This window comes from Salvelinus sp. IW2-2015, linkage group LG31 (assembly GCF_002910315.2).
Source record: "Salvelinus sp. IW2-2015 linkage group LG31, ASM291031v2, whole genome shotgun sequence".
NCBI lineage: Eukaryota > Metazoa > Chordata > Actinopteri > Salmoniformes > Salmonidae > Salvelinus > Salvelinus sp. IW2-2015.
In genome coordinates, this window is record NC_036870.1 from 11,758,047 (window position 1) to 11,784,294 (window position 26,248).

The 26,248-nt window shown below is 41.8% G+C and overlaps 1 protein-coding gene, 2 long non-coding RNA genes and 1 pseudogene across 12 annotated transcripts; 1 reads left to right on the forward strand and 3 right to left on the reverse strand.

Moving 5' to 3' along the window:
- Positions 1–655: 655 nt before the first annotated feature.
- LOC111955742 (CREB-regulated transcription coactivator 2) lies at positions 656–19,111 on the forward strand. 7 transcript variants are annotated; one of them, XM_023976051.2, is made up of 14 exons: positions 656–917; positions 9,344–9,445; positions 11,118–11,231; positions 13,488–13,549; positions 13,636–13,704; positions 13,788–13,891; positions 14,054–14,127; positions 14,285–14,334; positions 14,441–14,652; positions 14,750–15,201; positions 15,314–16,315; positions 17,213–17,299; positions 17,437–17,593; positions 18,032–19,111. In XM_023976051.2, exons 1-14 carry the CDS (start codon positions 744–746, stop codon positions 18,211–18,213), a joined length of 2,841 nt encoding a protein of 946 aa, XP_023831819.2. In that variant the 5' UTR covers positions 656–743; the 3' UTR covers positions 18,214–19,111. The 7 variants fall into 7 exon arrangements, with proteins under 7 accessions (XP_023831819.2, XP_023831818.2, XP_023831817.2 ...); XM_023976050.2 differs by having other exon boundaries at positions 15,347–16,315; XM_023976049.2 differs by having other exon boundaries at positions 14,069–14,127.
- On the reverse strand, positions 2,553–4,284 carry LOC139023399 (uncharacterized). The gene is made up of 3 exons (XR_011474524.1): positions 3,797–4,284; positions 3,405–3,516; positions 2,553–3,310 (listed from the first exon to the last, which is right to left on the reverse strand). It is a non-coding gene; the product is annotated as an uncharacterized lncRNA (long non-coding RNA).
- LOC139023397 (uncharacterized) lies at positions 4,320–6,157 on the reverse strand. Of its 4 annotated transcripts, XR_011474523.1 has the most exons (6): positions 5,514–6,157; positions 5,253–5,426; positions 5,101–5,162; positions 4,932–5,018; positions 4,804–4,845; positions 4,378–4,736 (listed from the first exon to the last, which is right to left on the reverse strand). It is a non-coding gene; the product is annotated as an uncharacterized lncRNA (long non-coding RNA). The 4 variants fall into 4 exon arrangements; XR_011474521.1 differs by adding an exon at positions 4,320–4,349 and having other exon boundaries at positions 4,449–4,736; positions 4,932–5,162; positions 5,253–6,156; XR_011474522.1 differs by having other exon boundaries at positions 4,932–5,162; positions 5,514–6,156.
- LOC111955744 (glycosylated lysosomal membrane protein-like) lies at positions 18,718–25,172 on the reverse strand (annotated as a pseudogene).
- Positions 25,173–26,248: the final 1,076 nt, after the last annotated feature.

Genomic DNA, 26,248 nt, shown 5'->3' on the forward strand with positions numbered 1-26,248 from the left:
AAAACGTCAGAATAATCTACAATAGACACATATTTCATGTTCAAATTCACAACATAACATACATAGGCGTTTCATCATTAAGTCCTTTAGGAAATAATGTCTGGAGGGTGAAAATCCKAAAACATTCTCTTTTACTCAGAGTATTATTAATATCTCCTCCCCTGTCTGATATCTTAACTTTCTGGAAATGTCATGCTTCAGGTCATTGAAATGTACAGCGACTGGATAATCCCTGTCGTTTCTCCTGATTMAACTTTTATGTTCACTAATTCTCTGTTTGGTAGATACACAGTTCTATAATACAATTATYCCAGGTTGGTTATGGCCAATGATTTGGAAATAAACTCACAAAAGAGAGGACTAAGTGATCAACAAAAAAAGGACAATTYTTCTATGGTGAGGTGATATATAAATCTATAATAAATTAGACATAGTTAACCTGTAAGAAACTATAAACAGGCACTATGTAACAACAATGTAATTACAACGTCGTCACAATMTAATGGGACACAACACTCAAAACCACATATCCCATATCCACAAAGTTGTTTTTGTCTGTGATGAAAAKACTAAGCATGGGTCTTGTAGTTTAATTTTGTGGTTTACACACCTCCCACTTCTATTAAAAAACACATATCCCACAAAGCGTTTCGAAATGACGTGAATAAAGTCGTCCGTCTCGGCTTGCAACTTGTTCTCTAGGGGCTTGTGTCCAGTTAATTGTACACTAATTGTGATCCATTATGTTTATGGCAGGTACAGGCAACGGGGGCTGCGTTGTAGGCCAGGGGCCAGGCTCTAGTTCTGGGTCCTGCAATCCGCGAAAGTTTAGCGAGAAGATAGCACTCCTCACCCAGCGGCAAGCTGAGGACACCGCAGCCTTTCAGGAGGTTATGATGGACATCACTTCCACCAGGGTGAGTCAAGAGGACAGGKCTACGCGCTTCGTGTTGATAAAACTAGAGTAACCACAAAGCTGTCAAAAAAATCAAACGTCAGTAATGTTGACCACCAGACAGTCAGAGGACTTTGTTTTCACTTTTCAGAGGCGCAATAAATTCCAGGCCATATCAAGCAGCGCGCTCAATTTTGCAATATAGAGACTATCACCGCAAATAGGCTATACCCTGGTTGACAAATCTCAGTTTAATCCAAAGTGTRGATATAATTTAACTTCAAAACACTCTAACTGTAATCTTTAAACATAATATATGCTTTATATATACTTATACCACATGTATTGCATGCTTATAACACCTGTTGATTTGTCATACAGCTGCATGGAGTGCAGGCTGCCCACAACCTCCAAGGCTAGAATTACAAATTGCACTCTTGGGGTAGCCTGCATAGTAGATTTGAACAATGTAAATATGTTAAGATTTATGGGCTATGTCCTCACGTTGCTATTCATGGGGGTYTCTATTAGGCTAGGAGTGTGCTGATTTGTTATTGTGTCAATATTAAATATAATTACTATTCTATTTCTATGGGAGTGTCATTGTACCAGTACACAGTTGGAGTGCTACAACCTCACAGTTCAGTGASTGTATTAAGTAGTGGATAATATGATACTTTATGTTATCGTTTTGGAATCTAATTGCCTTCTGTGCATTTGACTCCAGCTTTTTGCCGGGGGTGTAATAAATATATGTTTGAAACATGGTAGACGTATGTGTAAAGTTCGCAAGTTTGCGTTTCCCTATTCTGCGTTATAGAGCGCACTGTCCATGTTATAGCTGGGCTACATTGCACCTCAATCTTCAATGTTGTGAACACAATGCAGAATCCTATTGAATAAGCCTCTGGTGTCGCAACCTGGGGCCTGTTTTGCCACAAAACTAGGATAAGGGATTAAGCCAGGATATCTTGGTGATCCTGGCTCAATTGATCCGTAATCCGGTTGCACTAAAGATGGATAGGGGGCAGGAGGATATGTTATGGTATAAATTACCATGGAGATTTATTCTGTGGAGCTAGCCTGCTCCAGACCAGGCTAAATTCCAGGATCTATTTAATCTCATCCCTAATGTCAGTCAGCAGTCACCACAAATGGAAACCAATAGTTATTTCACTGCTCACTATACATTGTTATCACATATAACTAGACCCACTGTTATTATTTAAACGTTTGTGATCATTAATTTCAATGATTTTGGATAAAAAAATGATTTTTAGATGATGTTGCTATCATTAGATAATTTACAGTTTCCCCATAGACTATAAGGCTATATATAAAATGATAGAATATTAGGGCCACAGAGAGGGAAAAAAAACACAAGCATAATATTGTAACCAGTTGTTTTAAAGGAGGACAGTTGTTAAAATGACAGATGTGGGGCATTTCGTGAAATTGTACTTCAGTATGGTTTCATAAAACAAAGACATGCTGATGTGCCAGAATATTTAAGTATCACATTGTCATAAGTATCAAAACTGTAAAAACAATATGTAGCTTTTCTGCAGAAAGAACCAGCCTCATAAATTTATGACTTTATCCTTTTTCTTCAGTGTGGCCCTAGTACTCTGTCATATAAACAAATACACATTCCATATGAATATAAAAACACAATGTGTAACATTATGTTCCTTTATTGAATAAGGACAAAACAAAGCAGGTAAACCATCAGCTCCTTTCGAAACTGAAGTCACAGTGACTCTACAAGATGAAAGCACAGAATCCAAGCATATTATACATACACATTCAAAGGTCTGATATAACACACCCTGCATGTCTGCACACTAAAATAAATGCAGACAAATCCATACACATCAACTGAACAGACAAATGAATGGATGCAGTAGCCTCCCTGCAGCCTTGTATTACACACAGTATACCGCACAAACATCATAAGAGGCCAAATTCGTCAAAAAACAACCCAAAAAAAACCCAAATTCCTCTGCCACCGCAGGACATATTTAACCAAAAATTGAAAGCACACATACTAACTAAAATAATTCAACACATATTGGTCCCTCAGCAGCGACCACTGTCGTCATCAGGGAAGATTGCCGGATTGTCCCAGTCCATGGCTGGTGGCACTCTGGGGGCCCCTCCTTTCCTCAGGCAGGCCACATTGTGGAGGACAGCACAAGCCACCAGTAATATCACATGCCCTAACAGGGCTGACCCTTAATTTGTGAAGGCAGTGAAAGCGTGCCTTCAGGAGGCCAAAGGTCATTTCAACTCTGGCCCTGGTCTGGCATGGGCATGGTTGTAGGCCTGCTGTGCTTCCTGGGGTCTGTGAAAGGTGTCAGGAGAAAAGGCTGGCAGCCATACCCCCTGTCTCCAGCAACACACCAGAGAATTCACCTGTCAAACACAAAATCTCATCATTACTACCTCATAAACACAGTGATATTCTTGACACAGCCTGATGGTTATAAATAGGGGTTGTGTGGCTTACCTTGTGATAGGCACTGATAGATTTCAGAGGCCCGAAAGATTCTGGAGTCATGGACTGAGCCAGGCCATTTTGCCACAACATTGCTGATCACACAGTCAGCATTGCAGACCATCTGAAATCATAAGATGAGGAATATTACACCAATCAATGCACATCACTGGCAATGCAGAGTTTCGTCAATGGACAATATCAAAAAGTTATGTTCACCTGAACATTAATGCTGTGAAAGGATTTCCTATTCACAAAATCGGCCTCATGGGCACCTGAGGGGGCTTTTATCCTTATGTGTGTGCAGTCCACTGCACCAATGACATTTGGGAAACCTGTCACACAAAGTAATGAGTATCCTACTATGTGTTAACAGTTGTCCTGTAATTTGTAGATCCTCTTACCTGCAATCCTATAGAACTCCTCTTTGATGTCACAGAGTCTTCTGTGGCCAGGGAAGGAGATGAAGACATCTGCTAATGCTTTGATAGCCAGACACACACTCCTTATTGTGCGGCAAATTGTGGCCTTGTTCAGCTGTTCTGCATCCCCCACTGAGTACAGGAAGGCTCCACTAGCAAAAAAGCGCAAGGCCACACAAACCATTTTCTCCACACTCAGTGCATGGCTCCGTGCAGTGCGGTGCTTAATCCTGGGACCCAGTAGTCTGCATAGATACCTGATGCCATCTGCAGAAAACCTGTATCTTTCATATAGATGGTCATCAGGGAAGGCCAGTGGGTCCAACCGGTCCCTGAAGACCCTTTCTCGCCTGAAGGCTCTCCTCAGCACAAGTGCTTCTTCATCCACCACATCTCGCACGAATGGGCATGCCATTGTCAGAGCAGAAAGGAACACACAATTTTGGGCCTTCATTAAGGCTAGTGGCCACACCTGGTGCTGGGGGGGTGGGCAAAAGAGGGCGATCTTATAACGATGACTTGGTTGTACTGATTGCTGGGAAAATAAAAAAAAACCTTAGAAAGATGCCACCGCCTGTGTTGCTCACAATAAGAGCTCATATGTCATGGCTCACTTGACTTTACGAGAATATACCTAATTTTTATTTTGAGCTGTGTCATCTTCTTGGAGCTGGGGGAGGAAAGAAAAATAATGATTAATACATTTGTGTTACAGTTAGCATACAGTGTACATTGAAGGCATATCTCACCTCCCTCTCAAGTTTTTTTATTTCAAGGGCCAGTTTCCTAATTGTCCTCTTTTTTATTTCGGACTCCAGTGCAAGATTTTCCATCTTTTTCTTCTTGTACTGAATGTCTATGTCTGCCAGTTCTATTTGGCGCCGGAGGTGGTTGCCTACAACTTTCTGATAGCTTGTGAGCTCTGTGAACACAATACAATTAGCGCAGCTGGAATTTGGCAGGATGTGTGTCCTTTTATTTATACGCACTATGTTGCCAGGCTGGTTTTCCCACTGTATAGCATCTGGGTCCTGTAAAAGAAATAGATTTTTTGATTTTGATGAGGACTCCTCACCATTGTAGAGTAAATAGTACTTTCACAGTCTTAACATGATACCTCATGCCTTCTGGAATCCAGAGAGATGGTCTCCTCCTCATCATCGTCTCCATCATGTGCTGTTGCTGCTGCACTGGGGCCTTCACCCTATCACATTTAATCGGATTCATATTGAAGCTAGTAGACAAGACATGCCAGGCCTACAGTATGCCTTTGATGGAGTACTCACTGGATCAGCATCGTCTGGTGCTTGTGCTGGTGGCTCTAACAGGAACACAGTGCTGCCAGACACTGCAAGGCAATAGGTAAACCAAAGTCAGACAGTCCAAATTGATTCAATATGAATGTGGTTGTATCCCATGTAGAGATGGAAGGACATACCTTGAATGAAGCGGGTGGCATCTTGGGAGGAACCTATGCTCGTCTCTTTCCCCCCAGGGATCCCCTCTAGACGGGCCTGCCTTTATTTAGCTCCAAGGCCATGTCCTCTGCTGGGTAAGGTCAGCCTTTGTGACCCACCACCCGTGCCTTGTCTGTGTGTATTCTTTTTCACTGCTAAAACAGTACAGACAATGTGTGAGCAGGCACCTTCTGGGTACAATATATGCTTGTGCTTTGTTAAATATTAGTCAGGGACCATACCATTCTGCAGAATGTTCTTGTATTTGATTTTGACCTGCTGCCATGTCCGTTTTGGCCCGTTCATGTTTAATCTACACACACACACACACACACACACACATTTAATGGAGTCACACTGCAAAAAATTACTTGGTATTTTTGTCTTGTTTTCAGTAAAAATATCAAAAAATGTATCATAGCTTTATACAGTGTGATGGAGTTACTTTACACAATTTCACTCATATCTGCAGTGCATTTCAATTAAAAATTTAACCGTTTCATAATTACAGTACAACTGCATTTTTGGAGATGTGAATTAAATATTTGAATTGTAATTGTGATATTTCAGCGGAGCGGTGAGTGTGTAATTGTGCACTACTTACGCATTCAGGCGGTCTGCAATACTTTGCCACGCTTTTTCTCTTTGCTTTATCACTGTGGCGGTGTTGCCTTCTTCTTAATTATATCTTTTACCTCCTCGTATGCCTCCATGAGGATTTGTGCTTCCGACGGGGAAAAGTACGCGGCTCTAGTTGCCATGGTAAATCAGTTAATCTGTGATCTGTGGCGGGGTCTATTTGAGTGAGCCGTGAGCGCGCACCTATCCAGGATTGGTTTCACCTGGCTTAATGAATCCGTGTCTGCTCATCCTGGCTTGGTCTTTGTGCAACAATTAAGCCTGAACGCACATGTTTTGGCTTCATTGAGCTCAGCTGAGTCATTTATCCCGGATGTCTTAATTCTACTTGTGCAACAGGCCCCTGTTCTCAGAGCTTTTTGTATTATTCTGTATGTAAATCCGGGACACTCCATTTAGTAGATATGATATGTTACGTTTCGTATGAGAATGTATTAATTTGTGGATGTCCATCACCTATTTCGTATATATGATACAAATTACAATTCGTATTATATGTTACGAATTTGCTAAACATCAATATGTTATGAATTTGCAAAATCTACAATATGTTAAGAATTTGGAAAACGTATGATATGTTACGAATTCAGGCTAGGTGGCTAACGTTAGCTAGCTGGCTAACATTAGCTAGGCTAGGGGTTAGGGTTAGCTAAAAGGGTTAAGGTTAGCGTCAGGGGAAGGGTTAGCTAACATGCTAAGTAGCTTAACGAAAAAGGGGGGGGGGGGGGGGATCAGGTGCTTGACTGAAGGCCTTGAAAATGCAAAAAACATTCCTTACCATATGGGAGAATAAAGAAAAGGAGCACTCTGTTGCTGCATAAACCTGATCGATTTATTGACGGGACAAACAAAACAATAGGCCTACGTTTCGGCATGAATTGCCTTCATCAGAGTGGCCGATGAAAGCGATTCATGGCAAAACGTAAGCCTATTGTTTGTTTGTCCCGTCAAAAAATGTATCAGATTTACACAGCAACTGAATGCTCCTTTTTTCTTATTCTTTTGGATAGTCACCAGTTGAAGTATCCTGGGATAAGGAACGTTTTTGGATAAAAATAAGTAAGTAGCTGAAAAGTTGCTAATTAGCTCAAATGCTAAAGTTGTCCGTGATGTGATTAAAACACGTACGCTTTTTATTTTACCTTTATTTAACTAGACAAGTCAGTTAACCTTTCTCGCCCCGGGGTTCCGCTAGCGGAACACCCACAACATTCCGCTGCCTTCGCAGCGCGCGAAATTCAAAAATATTTATAAGAAATATTTAACTTCCACACATTAACAAGTCCATACAGCAAATGAAAGATAAACATCTTGTGAATCCAGCCAACATGCCGATTTTTAAAATGTTTTACAGCGAAAACACAAATATATATTTATGTTAGCTCACCACAATAGCCAAACACACAACGCCATGTTTTCACCGCAAACATAGCTTTCACAAAAACCCACAAATAGAGATAAAATTAATCACTAACCTTTGAACAACTTCATCAGATGACAGTCTTATAACATCATGTTATACAATACATTTATGTTTTGTTCGAAAATGTGCATATTTATAGGTCCAAATTGTGGTTTTACATGTGTGAATACGGCGCCATAATGCACCAAAATTGTCCGGAGATATTTTGGACAGTCACGTAATCTAACCAAAAAAAAACTCATCATAAACTTTGCTAAAAAATACATGTTGTACAGCAAATGGAAGATACACTGGTTCTTAATGCAACCGCTGTGTTAGATTTAAAAAAATAACTTACAAAATAACTTACAAAATATTGCATGCTGTACAAAGTACAGCATGCAATATTCTGAGACAGCGCCCAGCCATTCTCCGCCATGTTGGAGCCAACATATTCCACAAAAATACGAAATAACATCATAAATATTCTCTTACCTTTGHTGATCTTCCATCAGAATGTAGTGCAATGAGTTTATAGTTCCACAATAAATCGTTGTTTTGTTTTAGAATGTCCATTTCTTCTGTCGAATTAGCAACTTTGGCTAGCATTGTGGATCGCACATGTCCATCAACTCTTGACGCGTGGAACGAAAAATTCCAAAAGTCACAATAAATGTCGAATAAACTGGTCAAACTCAGTTGAAAATCCARCTTTATGATGTTTTTCTCATATGTATCCAATAACGTCGAAGACGGAGCATTTCGTCGTGTATACCTAACGCATTGCAGAAAACAATGTAGTGTTCCCTGGTGCGCAGCTGAATACTGCCAATAGGGCGGACCTGTCACTCCAAAAGCTCTCATTCGGTCTCACATCAAGCTAGACACCCCATTCAACATTCTACTGCCTGTTGACATCTAGTGGAAGGCGTATGAAGTGCATACAGATCCATAAATAAAAGGCAATTGAATAGGCAAGGCCTTACACAGAGCCCCATTTTCAGAATTTTCACTTCCTGTTTGGAAGTTTGCTGCCAAATGAGTTCTGTTTTACTCACAGATATAATTCAAACAGTTTTAGAAACTTCAGAGTGTTTTCTATCCAATAGTAATAATAATATGCATATCGTATGATCTAGAACAGAGTACGAGGCCGTTTAATTTGGGCACGATTTTTTTCCCAAAGTGAAAACACCACCCCCTATTCACTAAGAGGTTAAGAACAAATTCTTATATTCAATTAACTGCCTTGTTCAGGGGCAGAACAACAGATTTGTACCTTGTCAGCTGGGGGATTCAAACTTGCAACCTTTCGGTTACTAGCCCAATGCTCTAACCACTAGGCTACCGCCCCAATTTTGGGTTGCTCGATATCCGGGTTCCACCCTACTTTTGTTTTTTCCTTAAGTAACCATCTATCTTATGTAACCATACCAAACGTAACATATCATACAAATTTGAGTGTCCTGGATTTACATTTACTATGTTACGTTTAGTCAATGAGACCAGGTTGGGTGTCAGGGGAAATGAGGTGCAGCCCGCTGCTCTGGCTTGAAAGGGAGGAGCCTACACTTCATGGCACTTGTTTTAAGGTAGRTCTTTGACCTCTTGCATAGCCTACACTTTACATATCATTAATACCCGAATTCGTCATGTTACCTAACCACCATGCAACACTATCCTTAAAATAGCAATAGGAGATGGTAGTCAGCTATACTTATGGTTTATTACACATTGGCTTTTGAAGTATGCCAMGGTATTTGTCCTACAGTATCTGATTTCCATGTTCATGCCAAGGGTTGGCAGTCGGGSGGTATTCTTTCCGAGATTGAGCCAACAGTAACCTTGACTCACTCTMATAGTGTCAATATATACGGAATATACTTTGTCTCAGTTTTACAATTACCAGTAATTCCATTATACAAGTGAGACTATTATAACATTAGCTTTTTCTGGTAATTAACCAAATGAAACTAGTTGTTGTCTTTATTCACTCCTCCTTTATCCCCCCCCACTCTTTCCGGGTCTCAGATTCAGGTCCAGAGAGCGCGGCAGGCCAGAAGCCTGGGCACTTATTACGGAGGCTCCCTTCCCAATGTCAACCAGATTGGGAGAAGCACTTCAGATGCACAGGTGAGAGTTATTACTAACATATGACTTTTAACTACATGACTTACTATTTATAACTATTTGTCTATTTATTAGCCTATTTACATACATGTAGGCTATAGCAATGGTTATATGATGTACAGTTGTCAGGAAGTTTACATACACCTTAGCCAAATACATTTAAACTCAGTTTTTCACAACTCCTGACAGTTAATCATAGTAAAAATTCCCTGTCTTAGGTCAGTTAGGATCACCACTTTATTTTAAGAATGTGAAATGTCAGAATAATAGTAGAGAGAATGATATATTTCAGCTTTTATTTCTTTCATCACATTCCCAGTGGGTCAGAAGTTTACATACACCCAATTAGTATTTGGCAGCATTGCCTTTAAATTGTTTTACTTGAGTCAAACGTTTTGGGTAGCCTTCCACAAACTTCCCACAATAAGTTGGGTGAATTTTGGCCCATTCCTCCTGACAGAGCTGGTGTAACTGAGTCAGGTTTGTAGGCCTCCTTGCTCACACACGCTTTTTCAGTTCTGCCCACAAATCTTCTATAGGATTGAGGTCAGGGCTTTGTGATGGCCATTCCATTACSTTGACTTTGTATCCTTAAGCCATTTTGCCACAACTTTGGAAGTATGCTTGAGGTCATTGTCCATTTGGAAGACCCATTTGCGACCACGCTTTAACTTCCTGACTGATGTCTTGAGATGTTGCTTCAATATATCCACATAATTTTCCTGCCTCATGATGCCATCTATTTTGTAAAGTGCACCAGTCCCTCCTGCAGCAAAGCACCCCCACAACATGATGCTGCCACCCCCGTGCTTCACGGTTGGGATGGTGTTCTTCTGCTTGCAAGCCTCCCCCTTTTTCCTCCAAACATAACGATGGTCATTATGGCCAAACACTTCTATTTTTGTTTCATCAGACCAGAGGACATTTCTCTGAGGACATTTCTCCAAAAAGTACCATCTTTGTCCCCATGTGCAGTTGCAAACCGTAGTCTGTCTTTTTTATGGCGGTTTTGGAGCAGTGGCTTCTTCCTTGCTGAGCGGCCTTTCAGGTTGTGTCGATATAGGACTCGTTTTACTGTGGATATAGATACTTTTGTACCTGTTTCCTCCAGCATCTTCACAGGGTCCTTTGCTGTTGTTCTGGGATTGATTTTCACTTTTCGCACAAAAGTATATTCATCTCTAGGAGACAGAACGCGTCTCCTTCCTGAGCGGTATGATGGCTGGTCCCATGGTGTTTATACTTGTCAAGCAAAGAGGCACTGAGTTTGTAGGGCCTTGAAATACATCCACAGGTACACCTCCAATTGACTCAAATTATGTCAATTAGCCTATCAGAAGCTTCTAAAGCCATGATTTCATTTTATGGAATTTTCCAAGCTGTTTAAAGGCACAGTCAACTTAGTGTATGTAAACTTCTGACCCACTGGAATTGTGATACAGTGAATTATAAGTGAAATAATCTGTCTGTAAACAATTGTTGGACAAATTACTTGTGTCATGCACAAAGTAGATGTCCTAACCGACTTGCCAAAACTATAGTTTCTTAACAAGATATTTGTGGAGTGGTTAAAAAACGAGTTTTAATGACTSCAACCTAAGTGTATGTAAACTTCCGACTTCAACMGTAGGCCTCTGAAAGTCAAATGAACCCTTGATCTGTCTGACTCTGTTAGGGTCAYCTCCCCTGTAGTCCAGACAYTGGCTGCCCCATAAGACTTCACCCAATGGCAGAGCGGGCACAAGGAGAGGGGCGGCTCAGTTTCCCAGTCAGGCAAAACAGGAGACATGTATCCTTTATGCTCAGTCAAAGGGCAGGCAGTGACTGACGGGTCACTTAAAGTGACAACGTGAAGTGAGGTCACTGTTAGTGTAACAATGTCTGTATTGCTTAGTTGATCCCATAGGACAGTGGTCACCAACCGGTCAAGCCAYTCCTAGTCAATCACCAAACATTTCATTAAGAAAAACAACGATAAAACCTTACGTTTCTATTTTTGTATTTGTTTCGTGCTGTTGACGGTAGGTGCACTTGATTCAGCAGCCCTAGRGCCGGGAAGGCAAAGTGTTCCCATTTTGAACCATTTCATATCTATGAAGGTAGAACTCCYCCTACCTGGCAGGRCCAGCCTGCATAGTTGATAGCAAATCAAGTGCACCTATAGGCCAATCAGATAGCTCAGATCAATGTGTCCCAACAGTTTCCTCGCGCCATAGACTGTAAAAAGAAGCCTCAAACGCACAGCAAAGTTGATAATGTGAAATTTCAAAACTTTCAAAACCCTGACTAGAGAGAGACTCAATGAATATAMCAAAGAGCTGCTGTTTTTATGAGTAAGTTCATGTTTAAGTTGTTATTCAGCACTGTAAACACTTAGTTCAAAAGTTTAATAAGACATAAAATGCGCGTTTCGATAAACTTGCGTTATTATTTGCGGCGTGTGTCTTTTTTAATATAAGAATATTTCACTTTCTCTGGTCATAGGACTAACAACATGAATTGGTGCACGAGGKAGAAGTAATGCAGTTCCCTTTTCTCAGCAGAGGGAGAGAGAAGGGACGGTGAGTCCCCTATTTGACCTAGATAGTTTGTGTGTATGCATTGATATGTAGGCTACGTGTGRCTTTTTAAAAATGTATGTAGTTCTGTRCTTGAGCTGTTCTTGTGTAATGATGTTCTGTATTATGTCATTCTGTATTATGTTTCATGTTTTGTGTGGACCCCAGGAAGAGTAGCTGCTGCTTTTGCAACAGCTAATGGGGATCCTAATAAAATACCAAATACCAATACCTCCCCTCAGACTGACCATCAGATGCAGGCCTTCAGTCCAGTAAAAAAATACATTCACAAGTAATACAATAAGTGATATATTACCAGTGTGATCATATACCTTATATACCATTTATTTTAAATATAACTTCAAAAGGGTCTGAGAAGAACAACATTGGCAGGGCAATTCAAGCGTTGCCAATATGCAGTGATAAGGTATTGGGCCTATAGCCTACTGCACAAACCTCATTGCTACATCACTGTTTTCAATGGGTTAATGTTGTATAGGCTTATGTTTTTTAAGTCGTGTTTAAAAAAAGAATCTGAGCGGTAGATCTCGGCTTGCATTTTGACTCAGAAAGTGATCTTGACTAAGAAAAGATTGGTGAACACTAACATAGGACTGGCTGTGATTCATAGTTGGCTAAAGCACAAACAGAAGCTATTAAGGCAAGGTTTTCTAATGGTCAATGCTAACGTTAGCCATTTGCTACTCTAGTAAAGTAAGCACACAGAAATGATGCTCGTCCTCCATGCACTCCAGATATCTGAAGTGCATGGAGGACGACAGTACTTGACTTGGACTAAAATAGGTGCCTGTGCTCATTTTGGGTGCCAGCACTGTTTACATTTAGGTGCAGGAGCTCCACAATACTTTTGAGCTAATATTCTAGAAGAGGAACAGGAGCTCAAACAGTAGTAAAATGGTGGTGCCAGTACTCAGCTCCGGTGAGCTCCTGCCCAAGTCAAGCACTGGAGGACGACCATAAAAGTGGATGTAAAGCAATAGTTATATATTGCAATAAATATATTGCAATAAAGGGGTGAACTATTGCCTTAAATCCACAGTAGCCTACTTCCTGCCTATTGCAAGATGACCAAACATCTATTGTGTGTAAAAGCGGGCTGGGGTCAAATGCCACACTACTGTTCTTCGGCTGTCCCCATTTTGGTTCCAGGTAGAACCCTTTTGGGTTGTAGGTAGAACCCTTTTTGGGTTCCATGTAGAACTCTCTGTGGAAATGGTTCCACCTGGAACCAAAAGGGTTATTCAAAGAGTTCTCCTATGGGGACAGCCYAAGAACCCTTGTAGGTTCTATATAGCACCTTTTTTTCTAAGAGGTTAAATGTTGATCCACAGATAAGGGGATTAATCATGTATACCGCACAGTGCAGACAATGCCCTGTCAACTTTTCGTACCATTGTTTGCCAACAGTAGGTCTATTCCTAGGTTTTTCTAAGGGCACTGTGTGTAGCCTTAACACTCCGTCACAGACTGACAACTCTCCCTACCGCTCAGTTCATCTGTCTCCACCACCCGAACCCAGCTGGAGAAGGTAATGGATCCAAACTGATATGTTTAGTTGACTTCCTAATAAATATCTTAATACATATTTTGACTCTGATTCTGTCACATGAAAAGGAACTGGTCTAGCAGCTCTCCAGTGGACGAAAGCCATCAGATGCACCTTCCCATCACAGCACTTAATAGGTGAGCAATGTATCCATGGTTGTTTCTCTGCTGTTCTTCTAAGCTCTTGCTTTCCCCTCTAAGATGTGTGCTCTCCTCCCCAGAACTAACTCAGACTCGGCCCTGCACACCAGTGTGAGGAACACCCACACAGGGGACCATTTGAGCCCCAACCAGCAGGCTTTAACCTCACGGAACAGACATGGTGGTAAGTCCACAATGCCTCCGGTTGTATTGAAATAGTCATAGTATTGTGTTCGGTGTTCCTGCGTTAGTCCTTAGTTAATTATGGCGAATGCCTCTTGAAAGTGAGTTTTATTTTCTATGCCAAAGGTTAATCCATTTGATGGTTTCCTCTWTGTCAACTCAGTCTTTCCATATCCAGTGCCTCCGATTGAGGAGAATGTCCTAGAAGAGGGAAAACCATTAAGAAATACCAAGAAGGTATTATTCTCCTATTTCCTGCCAATGTAACCATCCAGAATGCTTCATATTTCCTATGCGAATGGGTGCAACATTTCTCTATTTAGTCTAGCAGATGCATGACTATTTTTCTCATTGATGTACCTGAGGTATCCTTGCTAATTGTTTCTCATCCTAGTGTCCTGCACTTCCCACTGGAATCAAATCACATAAATTCCCTGGTGTAAAGTAAGTTCCGCTTTTTTCAAATGAATATTATCAAAAAGAAATTCAACCCCTGGGCCCTAGCTGAACCTCCCTTTCTCCTATCTTTCCCTCTTGTGGTTTTCTCCAGCATCCTGTTCTCGCCAGATCAGCAGTTCAGTGCTCTCAACGTCCCTTCCGCTCTCAATGTGAGTGGCTCCTTGCCCGACCTCTCCAGCCTGCACCTTCCCTCCCCACAGCCAGTAGGTGTGGACCCAGACAAACCCACTGCCTGCAGCACTGGCCACCTACCTGGAACTCCCTCTCACCTTGGAGCCAGGGACGATGAATTTCCCTTGCCAGGTGTGTTTGTCTGTGTGCTAAGTTCTTACTGTATGTCGGTGCCAGTTTAGGTATGTTCATATGGTGATGATGGTGTCCATTTATTCTGTATTCTCAGGTTTGTCGTTGTCTCTCCAAGGCTCATACAGTAACCCATTGCTCCAGTCCTCCCACAGCATCCCCAATATCCAATCCTCTCTCAGCAGCCACTCCCTTTCCAGCTCTCTAAGCTCCACCTCCTTGAACTTCTCACTCAGCAACACTTCCTTGCAGTCATCCCCTAGCAACCAATCCCTCCAGTCCTTCCTCAGCAGTTCGTCCCTAAGCGGCCTATCCCTGCAATCAACAACTAGCCACTGTAGCTACAGCAGTGGGATTGGTGGATCTCGCTCTTGCTCCTCCTCTTCGCTATCCTGCTCCCCACGTCCAACCAGCCAGACGCAGGTGCCTCCGGCAAGGAGGCGGACTCCCCTCAGCCCACTGGTCGTTCCCACTGGTGGAGAGTCTCGCTGGCTCCAATCGAAACAGTTTTCACCGGTTGGGTCTCCAAAGTTATCTTCTATAACTCAGGTATCTCAAGCAAACTGGAATTTAAGTGACATCATTGTTTTCGTTAATACGATTATTTCATATAATTCCATATTAAGACAGTTTGATGTATTACTCTTATTTAAATTCCAAGGGAGTTCTCCTGAACACCAACCAATTACCACAGGAGTCAAGGRCACCAGGGTATCGTCACTGCCAACCTCAACACGAGGGTACTCCAGCAGCTCAGCAGCCCATGCATAGAGGTCTGCCACAGCGGCAGCATTCTCTGACAGAGGGGCAGCAGCAACCCAGGCAGGAACCGCAGAAAACGCCACCACACCACGAGAAATCCAGGGATCTGCAACAACAAGGTGTACATCAGCAGCAGCAACAACATCATCATCAACACCCACAGCAACAGCTCCCACAGACACACAATCTCCAACGAGTGGAATATCACCATCAACAACAGTACCAACACCCAAATCAACTATATCAATGCCAGATCCAGCATGTCCAGACAGAAGATCAGGACCTGGACACAAAACAGCAACGTCAAAGTGGGTCAAACCAGTGTGAGAACTTACAGCAACAACACTTACATCAATTACAGAAGGAACAGCATCAACGACAACAAGAGCACCAGCAACAACAGAAACAAGTGTACCAAAACCTCCCACAGCAACAGCAAGAGAAGCAAAGGCAACAYTACCAGCTGCACCAGCAACACCCACACCAGCAGAACCCACATCAGCAACAGTATCAACAACAAGCATACCGAAGACAACCTCAGCAACACCGAGCACTTCGACAAGATGAGGTGCTACAGCAGCAACAGCAGCACCAGCAGTTTCAACCATACCAACAGCAGCAGCAGCGGCAAAATGGCAACCAGCAGCAGCAACAACAGCAGCAACATCAGTGGCATCTCCAGTGTGCATACCCGCCATCTCAGAGCCTCAACTTGTGTGGGCAGAACATGTCAAATCCACAAAAAGTACCAACGATGCAGATGACTCGTAAGCATCAGACCCAAGCCCAGGGAAGGAGCTGGTCACATCAAAAGGTGCAAGGTCAGAAGGACCAGATTCTGTCGACCAAAATCTCCTCACAGATGAACTCCTTCATGGACAACAGTCCGGACCTCTACAATGTGAGAATAACAATAATAATAATAATAATAATAACCTGTTTTCACTAGTTTGAGTTTGTTTGTTTTGGCTTTGTGCCAGTGTACATTTTGCTCTTTTATCAGCCTCTTTGTTTTGTCTGTGATGTAGGCTATGTTTAGGGCCAGTTTAGGATATGTTTAGGGCCAGTAAGAGGCCATTTGATGTCTATCAGTAAGGTATGGTAATGTAGGGCTGCACAATATGGGCAAAAAATCGAATTGCGATTTTTTGATCAGATTTTGCAGTTTGATATGCAATATAGCTCAAAAAACTTTGGTGTACTGTTGGAATAGAATGTAGACGCATAGTGGAAAGCAGCATTGTTCTTGTTTGGGACAGTTGACTGCATTTGACCTAACAGAACCACAGGCAAACTTACAGATMTAGGATCTTAATTTGATAACCCTGTTGCAGGAGAACGTACCTGTAAAACTTGTGTTGTATTTGAGGTTTATAAAGGCATTTGAAGTTTGTAATTTCCACTTTGAAATTTCAGACTTGATTTTCCCTTACCATAAATGTATCAACCCCTACAAACATGTCCATTAATTATAATCCACATAATATTTCAAATGTCCTTTTGCTGCAGGATTATTCTCCTACTGTAGCAAACTGGCTCAAATTAAGATGCTACATCTGTATAGTGAATCTAACTGGGGAACTGTGCTGCTAGAGTGACAGGGGGCGGGCTTGTTGTGTGAGGGAAGCAGCCGCAAGATAGAAAAAACAAGTAAACTATCAAAACGGATGTTACACGCGGCTGAGATGCGTTTCAAAATATTGCATGCGATATGGGTATTGCACATGTCAATATTGCAATTATAATTTCAATGTGCAGCCCTATTAATGCTTTACTCGCCCCCTTTCTGCTTTCTTAGGACTCTTCCATACTGGATCATTTCCAGAATGAGTCCTACATGGGCCTACACCTCACACCCAGCCAGACTCAGGCGCTTTCCCAGCAGGTAACCTAAGACCTAAAACTGTAAATAATCTAACAGTATTGAAAGGACAACTCTATTTTACCTGTCGATTCATTCAGTGTCCATAGTTTTAATCTAACGGTCTCTAATCTTTGTTGGTTGTCCACAACTCTGCCCAGCTGGGACAACTCAGTAAGGAGCCTCTCTGGGGAGATTCTGGGCCTCAATCTGTGGTTGGGAAAGATGGAGGGGTTTACTGTGGGAACCAGGTACCTCAGATGTCCGTCCACTGCCAGAACCAAAGCAGTGTGGACTGTCATAACATCCTTATGACAGGTAGGACCCACTCCTTCCCCCTCTTGTACTTTTTAATCGCTTGCTGCAGTTAAATAGTTAACATTTGGGGGAAGTGTTACCTTATTTTCAATTTACACAGGGTGTTGTTTCATCCAGACAGTTACAAGTCCATTTCCTGAAATGTTGAACCTGGCAATTGAATCATAAACATGGTTTAAAAAAAATTGGCACCGCGATTTTAACCTTTATAAAGCTTATCTTGTCTATTTTAAAACTTTGGCCGGGATTCAATCCGATTGCGMGTTATAGGTATTGCGGCTTTTAAAGGCAATTTCCGATTGAGCCGACATATGCAGCYTTTACCGTGAATGGGAACTCCGCGTATTACCTTTAAAATGCCTGTAACCCGCATTCGGGATTGAATCCCGGTCATAATCTTTTTCTCTTATCCGCTTTTCTTTGTTTCCCACTTAATAGACAAAACAGCTTTTGAGGATTTCTCTGGAGTACTGCCCATGCTGGGATTTGATGCGGACCCCTTTGCCCTGGATAACCCCCTTCAGATCGATCCCCTAGACCTGGAGGAGCTTAACAAGCTGGCAGATGGAGACATGGTCGAGGACTCTGTGAAAGGACACTGTTCTAACCTACTTAGGTGACCTGGGGAATTGGATGCATCCAGGAACACTATTTTCAACTAAGATGGCAGCAATGTCAGTTGTAGATAAACTACAGCTAACTATGCGTTTCAGGATCTCTCACTGCTGGACATAATTTGATTGGACATGGTATTTCTTACAGCATCCTCATGTGATTGGACAGGTCCATGTCATGGGATTTGAAAAGCATGTGACTGGACATTGACTGCCTCACATGACTGGTTAGCTGACTGCACTTTTTCTTAGTTGTAATGTAATGCTTGCCTGCAATGGAAAAATGCAGCCAAGAGCTGGCATCCTCTGCATCTTAGTGTCAATGTAGTTGAATAATGAAAACAGATGTGTAGTTTGTGTAAAAAATATATATTTTGTAATACAATTATGTACATTCTAACAGCCTGCCTTTTCCCATCTCTTGTAGAGATGGAAAAAAAAAAATATATAATCTAAAACAATATTGTGTATATAAAATGTGGCCAAGAAACAAGTTATATTTAGAGGTCCTTGTTGCTTTTTTAAAACATCTTGACATTTCTGCAATGACATTGTGTACCAGACATRATTTTACAAAGAAAATAAATGAGCAGTAAATAACTTGCCTATCCATTTCTTCTTTTTTTAAAAAGACACTTGTATGGATTGAGACAATACATTAACATTCAGTTAATTTAAAGGGAAAGTTTCCTCAAAATAAAAATTAACATGACCTGTGTATTAGATTGCATAATAATATTTCAGGTACTGGTGTTTTTGCKTTACATTTTACGTTTAGCTCTAAAATTAAGGTAACATATGGTTGCCTAATAGAAAAACACAGGTAAATACTCCACAAGGCAACTTACTCTATGTGATTACAACCTGATTATGAAGCATGTTATAAATTCATTCCAAAGGAGAAGTTTGACCATTTTTTTTGTGGCAACAATCAACACTGGGCGTCAATGTAACATTAATTACAAGATCATACAAAACATTTTCTAATCCATACCAATTTCTAACTTAATTTATCTGACACATTGAAGCTCAAATAAACATTAATCAAGAATTTAAAACATGCCTAAAACATATTTTAGAATGATCACATTTCAGTTTACTTTGAAGAGCACATGGACCCAAACTATGCTTCKCATTTCCCCAAAGAATAACTAACATCCAGTGGGTTGGGAAAGAAAGCAACAAACCTTGTTTCTATAAGGTTCTTCCGAGATTTATTTTCCTCACTGCTCCAGGTGTGGGTCTCCTTCAGGCGCAGATCCAGGATTAGCTTATSTTCACCAATTACTAAACCATTTCAATAAAAAACTGACCTCAGATCAGTGTTTGCTCCCTTCTGACTTCTAATGTCAGATATTTATATGTGCGTGAGTCGATCATTAGACAGTGTAGGACCCATGTCAAGTCAGTATATCCTATCTTGGCAGTGCCAAACATAGACCGCTTCAGTGTAACATGTCATCATGTACTGTTTGTTGAGCAACAATGATAAGATAATATACTGTTTTACACAGAACTGAAAGTGTGTACTCCATCTTGAGTTAAAAAATAAATAAATAAGAATAATAAAGAATAATAATAAAGTATAACTAACTACAGTAAGAAACCTTTTCACAATTTGCTGTATAAAAATTCTCACATGGAATGTTAGGGTTGAGATGGGAGCCTTTGGCATTCACAAGCACAAATAAACGCACTCATTAATTGGCTCTCGTCCACAGGATGATTCAGCCCATTCCTAAATTATGCAAGTGGTTAGAAATTAGKTTCTGTCAAAGACTTATTGGTTGATTGTGCTGTGCAAGTGGTGTATTCCACATGTATCAGTGCACCTCATATTTWAAAAAAGAGTGACACCTGCCGGACACTTTTTCTATGCATTTAATCGTATCCGATAGGCTAAATCCAGATAGATAACTTGAAAAACTGGGCCCAGAGGTGTCTCTGTTCATTGGCTAGAAAATGGTTAAAGGCAGGACACATATCCTGGCTTGGCCTCTGTTGATTGGCTCGTAAACCTGCGTTTGGGGCCTGTTCTTGCGGACAGACACACCCCGCCCAGCAGGATGATCAGCATGGGAGTGCCCAGCCCCACCGCCATGATGACCAGAACCAGGGGAGAAAACGAGTCCACAGGAGGAGAGCCCAGTCCCACCAACACAGTCCTGAATTAGGAAGAAGAAAAGATTAGGCAATAAGACAGAGAAAAAGCAAGAGAAGGAAGAATATCACCAGTGATGACAATTTCATTATAATTTCAGGTAGTTGGTGGTGGTGTGAGATGATTGGTTAACGGTGGGGCTATAAACTGCAATTTAATGTATAATTCATTTCAAGTTGCTAAAATGCAACATATTATAGCAAGGATGAACCAATAGGATGTAAACAGTTACCTACCAGCTAAGGTAGTTGGTGGTGTTGTAGAATGGGTCTCCAGTGATACTGAAGGTCATGTTGAGCCCGGTGGTCTGGCGCTCCCCTCCAAAATAAGCCAGCACCAGGCCGGAGGGGGGAGGCTGGGCTACGGGGACAGGGGTTGAGTGCCGGCAGGGAGTGGCGTCCTCAAAGACAGGCGATGGCCTGCGGTAGGCCACGGGCTTCCATTGGGCGTAGCCAAGAACAGTGGAGGTGGAGTTGACTGGAGAGGACACCCACTGAGATAGCTAAGGGAGAGGAAAGACAAGATCACTGTAGAATCTGACAGCTTTAGTGACAGTCTACAGACAGAAGGAGGTTTAGAACAGTGAACCTGTTCAACCATAAATGAATCAACCATAAATGATAAACCAGACAAAATTTGTTGAAATATAAACATCTAAACACTCAGTCAGTAACATTTACTACAGTATAACTGCATGTCTATAACACACACACAGACATTACCTTGAATATGGAGGGTGTGTATTCGTCATCTATTGACCGGCGCATGTCCACTCTGCTCATGGGATGGGTGTCTCCCACGGCCTGTAGCTCTAGGGAAAAGCGGGAGCGATTGGACCTCGGGGCCACGCCGTCCAGCCCCACCCTCAGCTGGGAGGAGTTCGCATTGTGGAAGAGACTGGGCCAGCCTTGGTCCCGCCCCTCAACATCAAAAGCTGAGAACTAGGTTAGGAAAATAATGGTTGAATACAGGCTAGCTAACATGCAATAAAATGTATAATCTCACTGATCAGTAGTACTCACTTCACTTCAGTAACCAAGTTTAAAATCATAAAATCAAAGTTTGTCAGACATTTTCAGACCTTTAAAAGTGGTGTAATGTAGAGATGAGTCCATGTTCCATGCTATCTGTTGAGTGGATCCAGACAAAGGTCTGAATCTCTCATGATGAAATGTCTAATTTCATCATGCAGGCTTTAGATGATCCAGTTCCACCTACCTTCAGACAGAGCGAGCCATTGCTGAAGCTCTCGCTGGCGTCTCTTCCACAAAGCAGGGCGGTGTGAGCCGTGGGGTCCAATGTCTTSTTCAGGTCGCTCCAGGTGAAATTCTGCAGCTCGTAGGGCTGGAAAAAGCTGGAGGGGGGTAGGTGCTCAGGGTCAGCTGTGTCGTTGACATCGTCATACTCCCACAGCTGACGAGAGACAAATTAGTTGGTTTAGTGAATGAGTTACGTATGGCTGCCCAGGCTGAAATCAACCCATTTTTAATACCCAGGTGTTTTGTTAGAGCTATTACTATATTGCTAACAACCATCCAAACATTTATGATCTACAAGAAATGTCTAGAGCTACAATTTGACCATGCAAATGATTACTTTCAATAACCTGGATTATGGTTCAAAACCTAGCACCTCACTTGTCTTCTGTATGGTTTATGCATTTGGATGATATACAGTCATGTGACCTGTATCAGCCACTCAGAATATCACCTCAACTGACACTTACGAACACGATGACCATCAATTTAGAACTACTGGTGACTCACCCTGGTAAAGACGAGTGCGTTGCTGTACAGAACACTGCTCTCTGGAGTCACTTTCAGGCTGCCTGTGGTATTTTGCACGAGGAAGGCAGGCCAGTCTACCTCCACCTTGGATGAAATGGAGCTTGTGTGCACCAATAGTAATGCTGGCGCCCCCTGGCTGCAGAGGAGGTAATGCAGTGTGTTGTTTTTGCCGAGCGCCCGCACATGGAGCAAGCCAACACCAGGGGGCAGCGGTGTCAGCAAGGAGTTCAGACCAGGGTTCAGCTCCAGGGATACCTGGGAAGYGGTAAGTAAAACAGAGAGTATGTTTTATAATTTTTCTATAGCGACACAGGTGAGAATCATACAAGCAAACTGAAATTGTAAACAGAGGTGATTCATGAATCAATAACAGATTTGCACAGAGTCCTGCTCAGGCCAACAACGCAAAAAACATACAGATTGGTCCTGACTTGGTAAACAAGGAAGTCTCAAATGAGATCGTTCATAATCAATATTTATTCATATTTGACATGGCTAGATTGCCAGCACAGAGTAGTGCTCAGTTTATATTTGTTTCAGCCATCTCAGCAACTGGGGCGGCAGGTAGCCTCGTTTTTAGAGCATTGGGCCAGTAACTGAAAGGTTGCTAGTATCCATTAGCTGACAAGATAAAAATCMGTCGTTCTGCCCCTGAACAAGGCAGTTAACCCACTGTTCCTAGGCCGTCATTGTAAATAAGAATTTGTTCTTAACTGACTTGCCTAGTTAAATAATGGTGAAATAAAATAAAATAKWAATGTAAAACAAACACTTAGGCCTACACCTACAGRGTATTCGGAAAGTATTCAGACTCCTTGACTTTTCCCAAATTTTTCTCAATCTACACACAATACCCCATAACAAAAAAGCAWAAACAGGGTTTTAGAKATMTTTGCACATATCACATTTACATAAGTATTCAAACCCTTTACTCGGTACTTTGTTGAAGCACCTTTGGCAGCGATTACAGCCTCGAGTCTTCTTGGATATGACGCTACAAGCTTGGCAGATGTGTATTTGGGGAGTTTCTCCCATTCTTCTCTGCAGATCCTCTCAAGCTCTGTCAGGTTGGATGGGGAGCGTTGCTGCACAGCCATTTTCAGGTCTCTCTAGATATGTTTGATCGGGTTCAAGCTCTGGCTGGGCCACTCAAGGGCATTCAGAGACTTGTCCCGAAGCCACTCCAATGTTGACTTGGCTGTGTGCTTAGGGTCGTTGTTCTGTTGAAAGGTGAACATTCACCCCAGTCGGAAACCTGCTCCGCCCTGGAGCTGGTTTCCATCAAGGATTTCTGTACTTTGCTCCGTTCGTCTTTCCCTTGATCCTGACTAGTCTCCCAGTCCCTGTCCCGTCACTGAAAAACATCCCCACAGCATGATGCTGCCACCACGATGTTTCACTGTAGGGATGGTCCAAGGTTTCCTCCAGACATGACACTTGGCATTCAGGCCAAAGACTTCAATCTAGGTTTCATCAGACTAGAGAATCTTGTTTCTCATGGTCTGAGAGTCTTTAGGTGCCTTTTGGCAAACTCCAAGCAGGCTGTCATGTGCCTTTTACTGAGGAGTGACTTCCGTCTGGCCACTCCACCGTAAAGGCCTGATTGGTAGAGAGCTGCAGAGATGGTTGTCCTTCTGGAAGGTTCTCCCATCTCCACAGAGGAACTCTGGACCTGTCAGAGTGATCATCTGGTTCTTGGTCACCTCCCTGACCAAMGCCCTTCTACCTGATCGCTCACTAGACCTGGCCGCCCAGGCGAACTAAGTTTTGGTGGTTCCACACTTCCTCCATTTAAGAATTATGGAGTCCACTGTGTTCTTGGGGACCTTCAAAGCGGCAGAATTMTTTTGGTACCCTTCCTCATATCTGTGCCTCGACACAATCGTGTCTCGGAGCTCTATGGACAATTCCTTCGACCTCATGGCTTGGTTTTTGCTCTGACATGCACTGTCAACTGTGGGACCTTATATAGACAGTTGTGTGCCTTTCCTTTATGTCGCTACAGTATGCATTGTTGGCTGGGGTCCAACAATGGYTAAATGACAGTGGTGGAAAAAGTACCCAATTGTCATACTTGAGTAAAAGTAAAGATACCTTCATAAAAAATGACTCAAGTAAAAGTGAAAGTCACCCAGTAAAATACTACTTCAGTAAAAGTCTAAAAGTATTCGGTTTTAAATCTACTTAAGTATCAAAAGTAAAAMTATTAATKATTTCAAATTCCTTATATTAAACAAAATAGATGGCACCATTTTCTAGTTWAAAAAAAAATGTATTTACGGATAGCCAGGGGCACACTCACACATCATTTACAAACTAAGCATTTGTCTTTAGTGAGTKCGCCAGATCAGAGGCAATAGGGATGACCAGGCATGTTCTCTTGATATTTGCATTAATTAGACAAATTTTCTYTCCTGCAAAGCATTCAAAATGTAACAAGTACTTTTGGGTGTCAGGGAAAATGTAAGGAGTAAAAAGTGCATCATTTTATTTTGGAATGTAGTGAAGTAAAAMTAGTCAAAAATATAAAAAGTACAGATTCCCCCKAAAACGGTAAATTATAGTTTTATAGATTGTTGGTCATCATTACAATATGSCCAGCGCTATAAATACAAACCCAAACACGTATATCCAAAATGTTAGTAATCACCAGCAAGCTAAAATGTATAACTTGCTATCTAGCAGCAGTGAGCTTACTAACTAAATTCTCAAAGCGTCAGCTAGCTAACGCGTTACATTACGTTGACTACTTTATCTGGTCAGCAAAAGATTAGCTAACGTTAGCAACCTTTTATAGCACTTTATTACTGTACAACAGAAATGTAAACAACAATGTACTACCCAACTTACATTCCGTCGGTAGTTATCACCATTGCCGATAAAACTAGAAGAAAACCGAACCGTTAAAAGCAAAAATAAGACATAAAAGTGGATTGTGTACAAAATCTCCGCCGGCATCTTTCTTTTTCGGCATACACGTGGAGGATTCACGTGCCTAGTACTTTATTTGATCAGCTGATTTGTATTCAGCTGATTTGTATTCAGCTGACTCGTCAGTATCGATTTCAGCAGTGGTGGAAAAAGTACCCAATTGTCATACTCTTGTAAAAGTGAAAGTCACCCAGTAAAATACTTGAGCAAAAGTCTAAAGTATTTGGTTTTAAATATACTTAAGTATCAAAAGTAAATGTAATTGCTAAAATATACTTAAGTATCAAAGTATCAAAAGTAAAAGTATGAATAATTTCAAATTCCTTTTTTTAGGCAAACCAGTAGGCATAATTCTCTTGTTTATTTATTTATTTTATAGATAGACAGGGGCACACTCCAACATAATTTACAAATTAAGCATTTGTGTTAAGTGGACACTGATGTCTTGCTTCCCGACAAGCTAAACACATTCTTTGCCCGCTTTGAGGATAAAACAGTGCCACCGTCACGGCCGCTACCAAGGACTGCGGGTTCTCCTTCTCCGTGACCGAGTACAACCCTAGCCGCATCCTCAAGGCATGCGCAGACCAGCTGGCTGGAGTGTTTACTGACAAATTCAATCTCTCCCTATCCCAGTCTGCTGTCCCCACTTGCTTCAAGATGTCCACCATTGTTACTGTACCCAAGAAAGCAAAGGTAACTGAACTAAATTACTATCGCCTTGTAGCACTCACTTCCGTCATCATGAAGTGCTTTGAGAGGCTAATTAAGGATCATATCACCTCTACCTTACCTGACACCCTAGACCCACTTCAATTTGCTTACCGCCCCAATAGATCCACAGACAATGCAATCACCATCGCACTGCCCTATCCCATCTGGACAAGAGGGATACCTATGTAAGAATGCTGTTCATTGACTATAGCGCAGCATTCAACACCATAGTGCAATCCAAGCTCATCATTAAGCTTGGGGCCCTGGGCCTGAACCCCGCCCTGTGCAACTAGGTCCTGGACTTCCTGACAGGCCGCCCCCAGGTATTGAAGGTAGGAAACTGTTAAAGGAATTTTGATTCCTSTTTATTAACCAATTCAATTAAAACACTCTCAATAATAAGAATTTGTAAGATAATTATCAGCATTAAATGGACAGAAACCAGTCT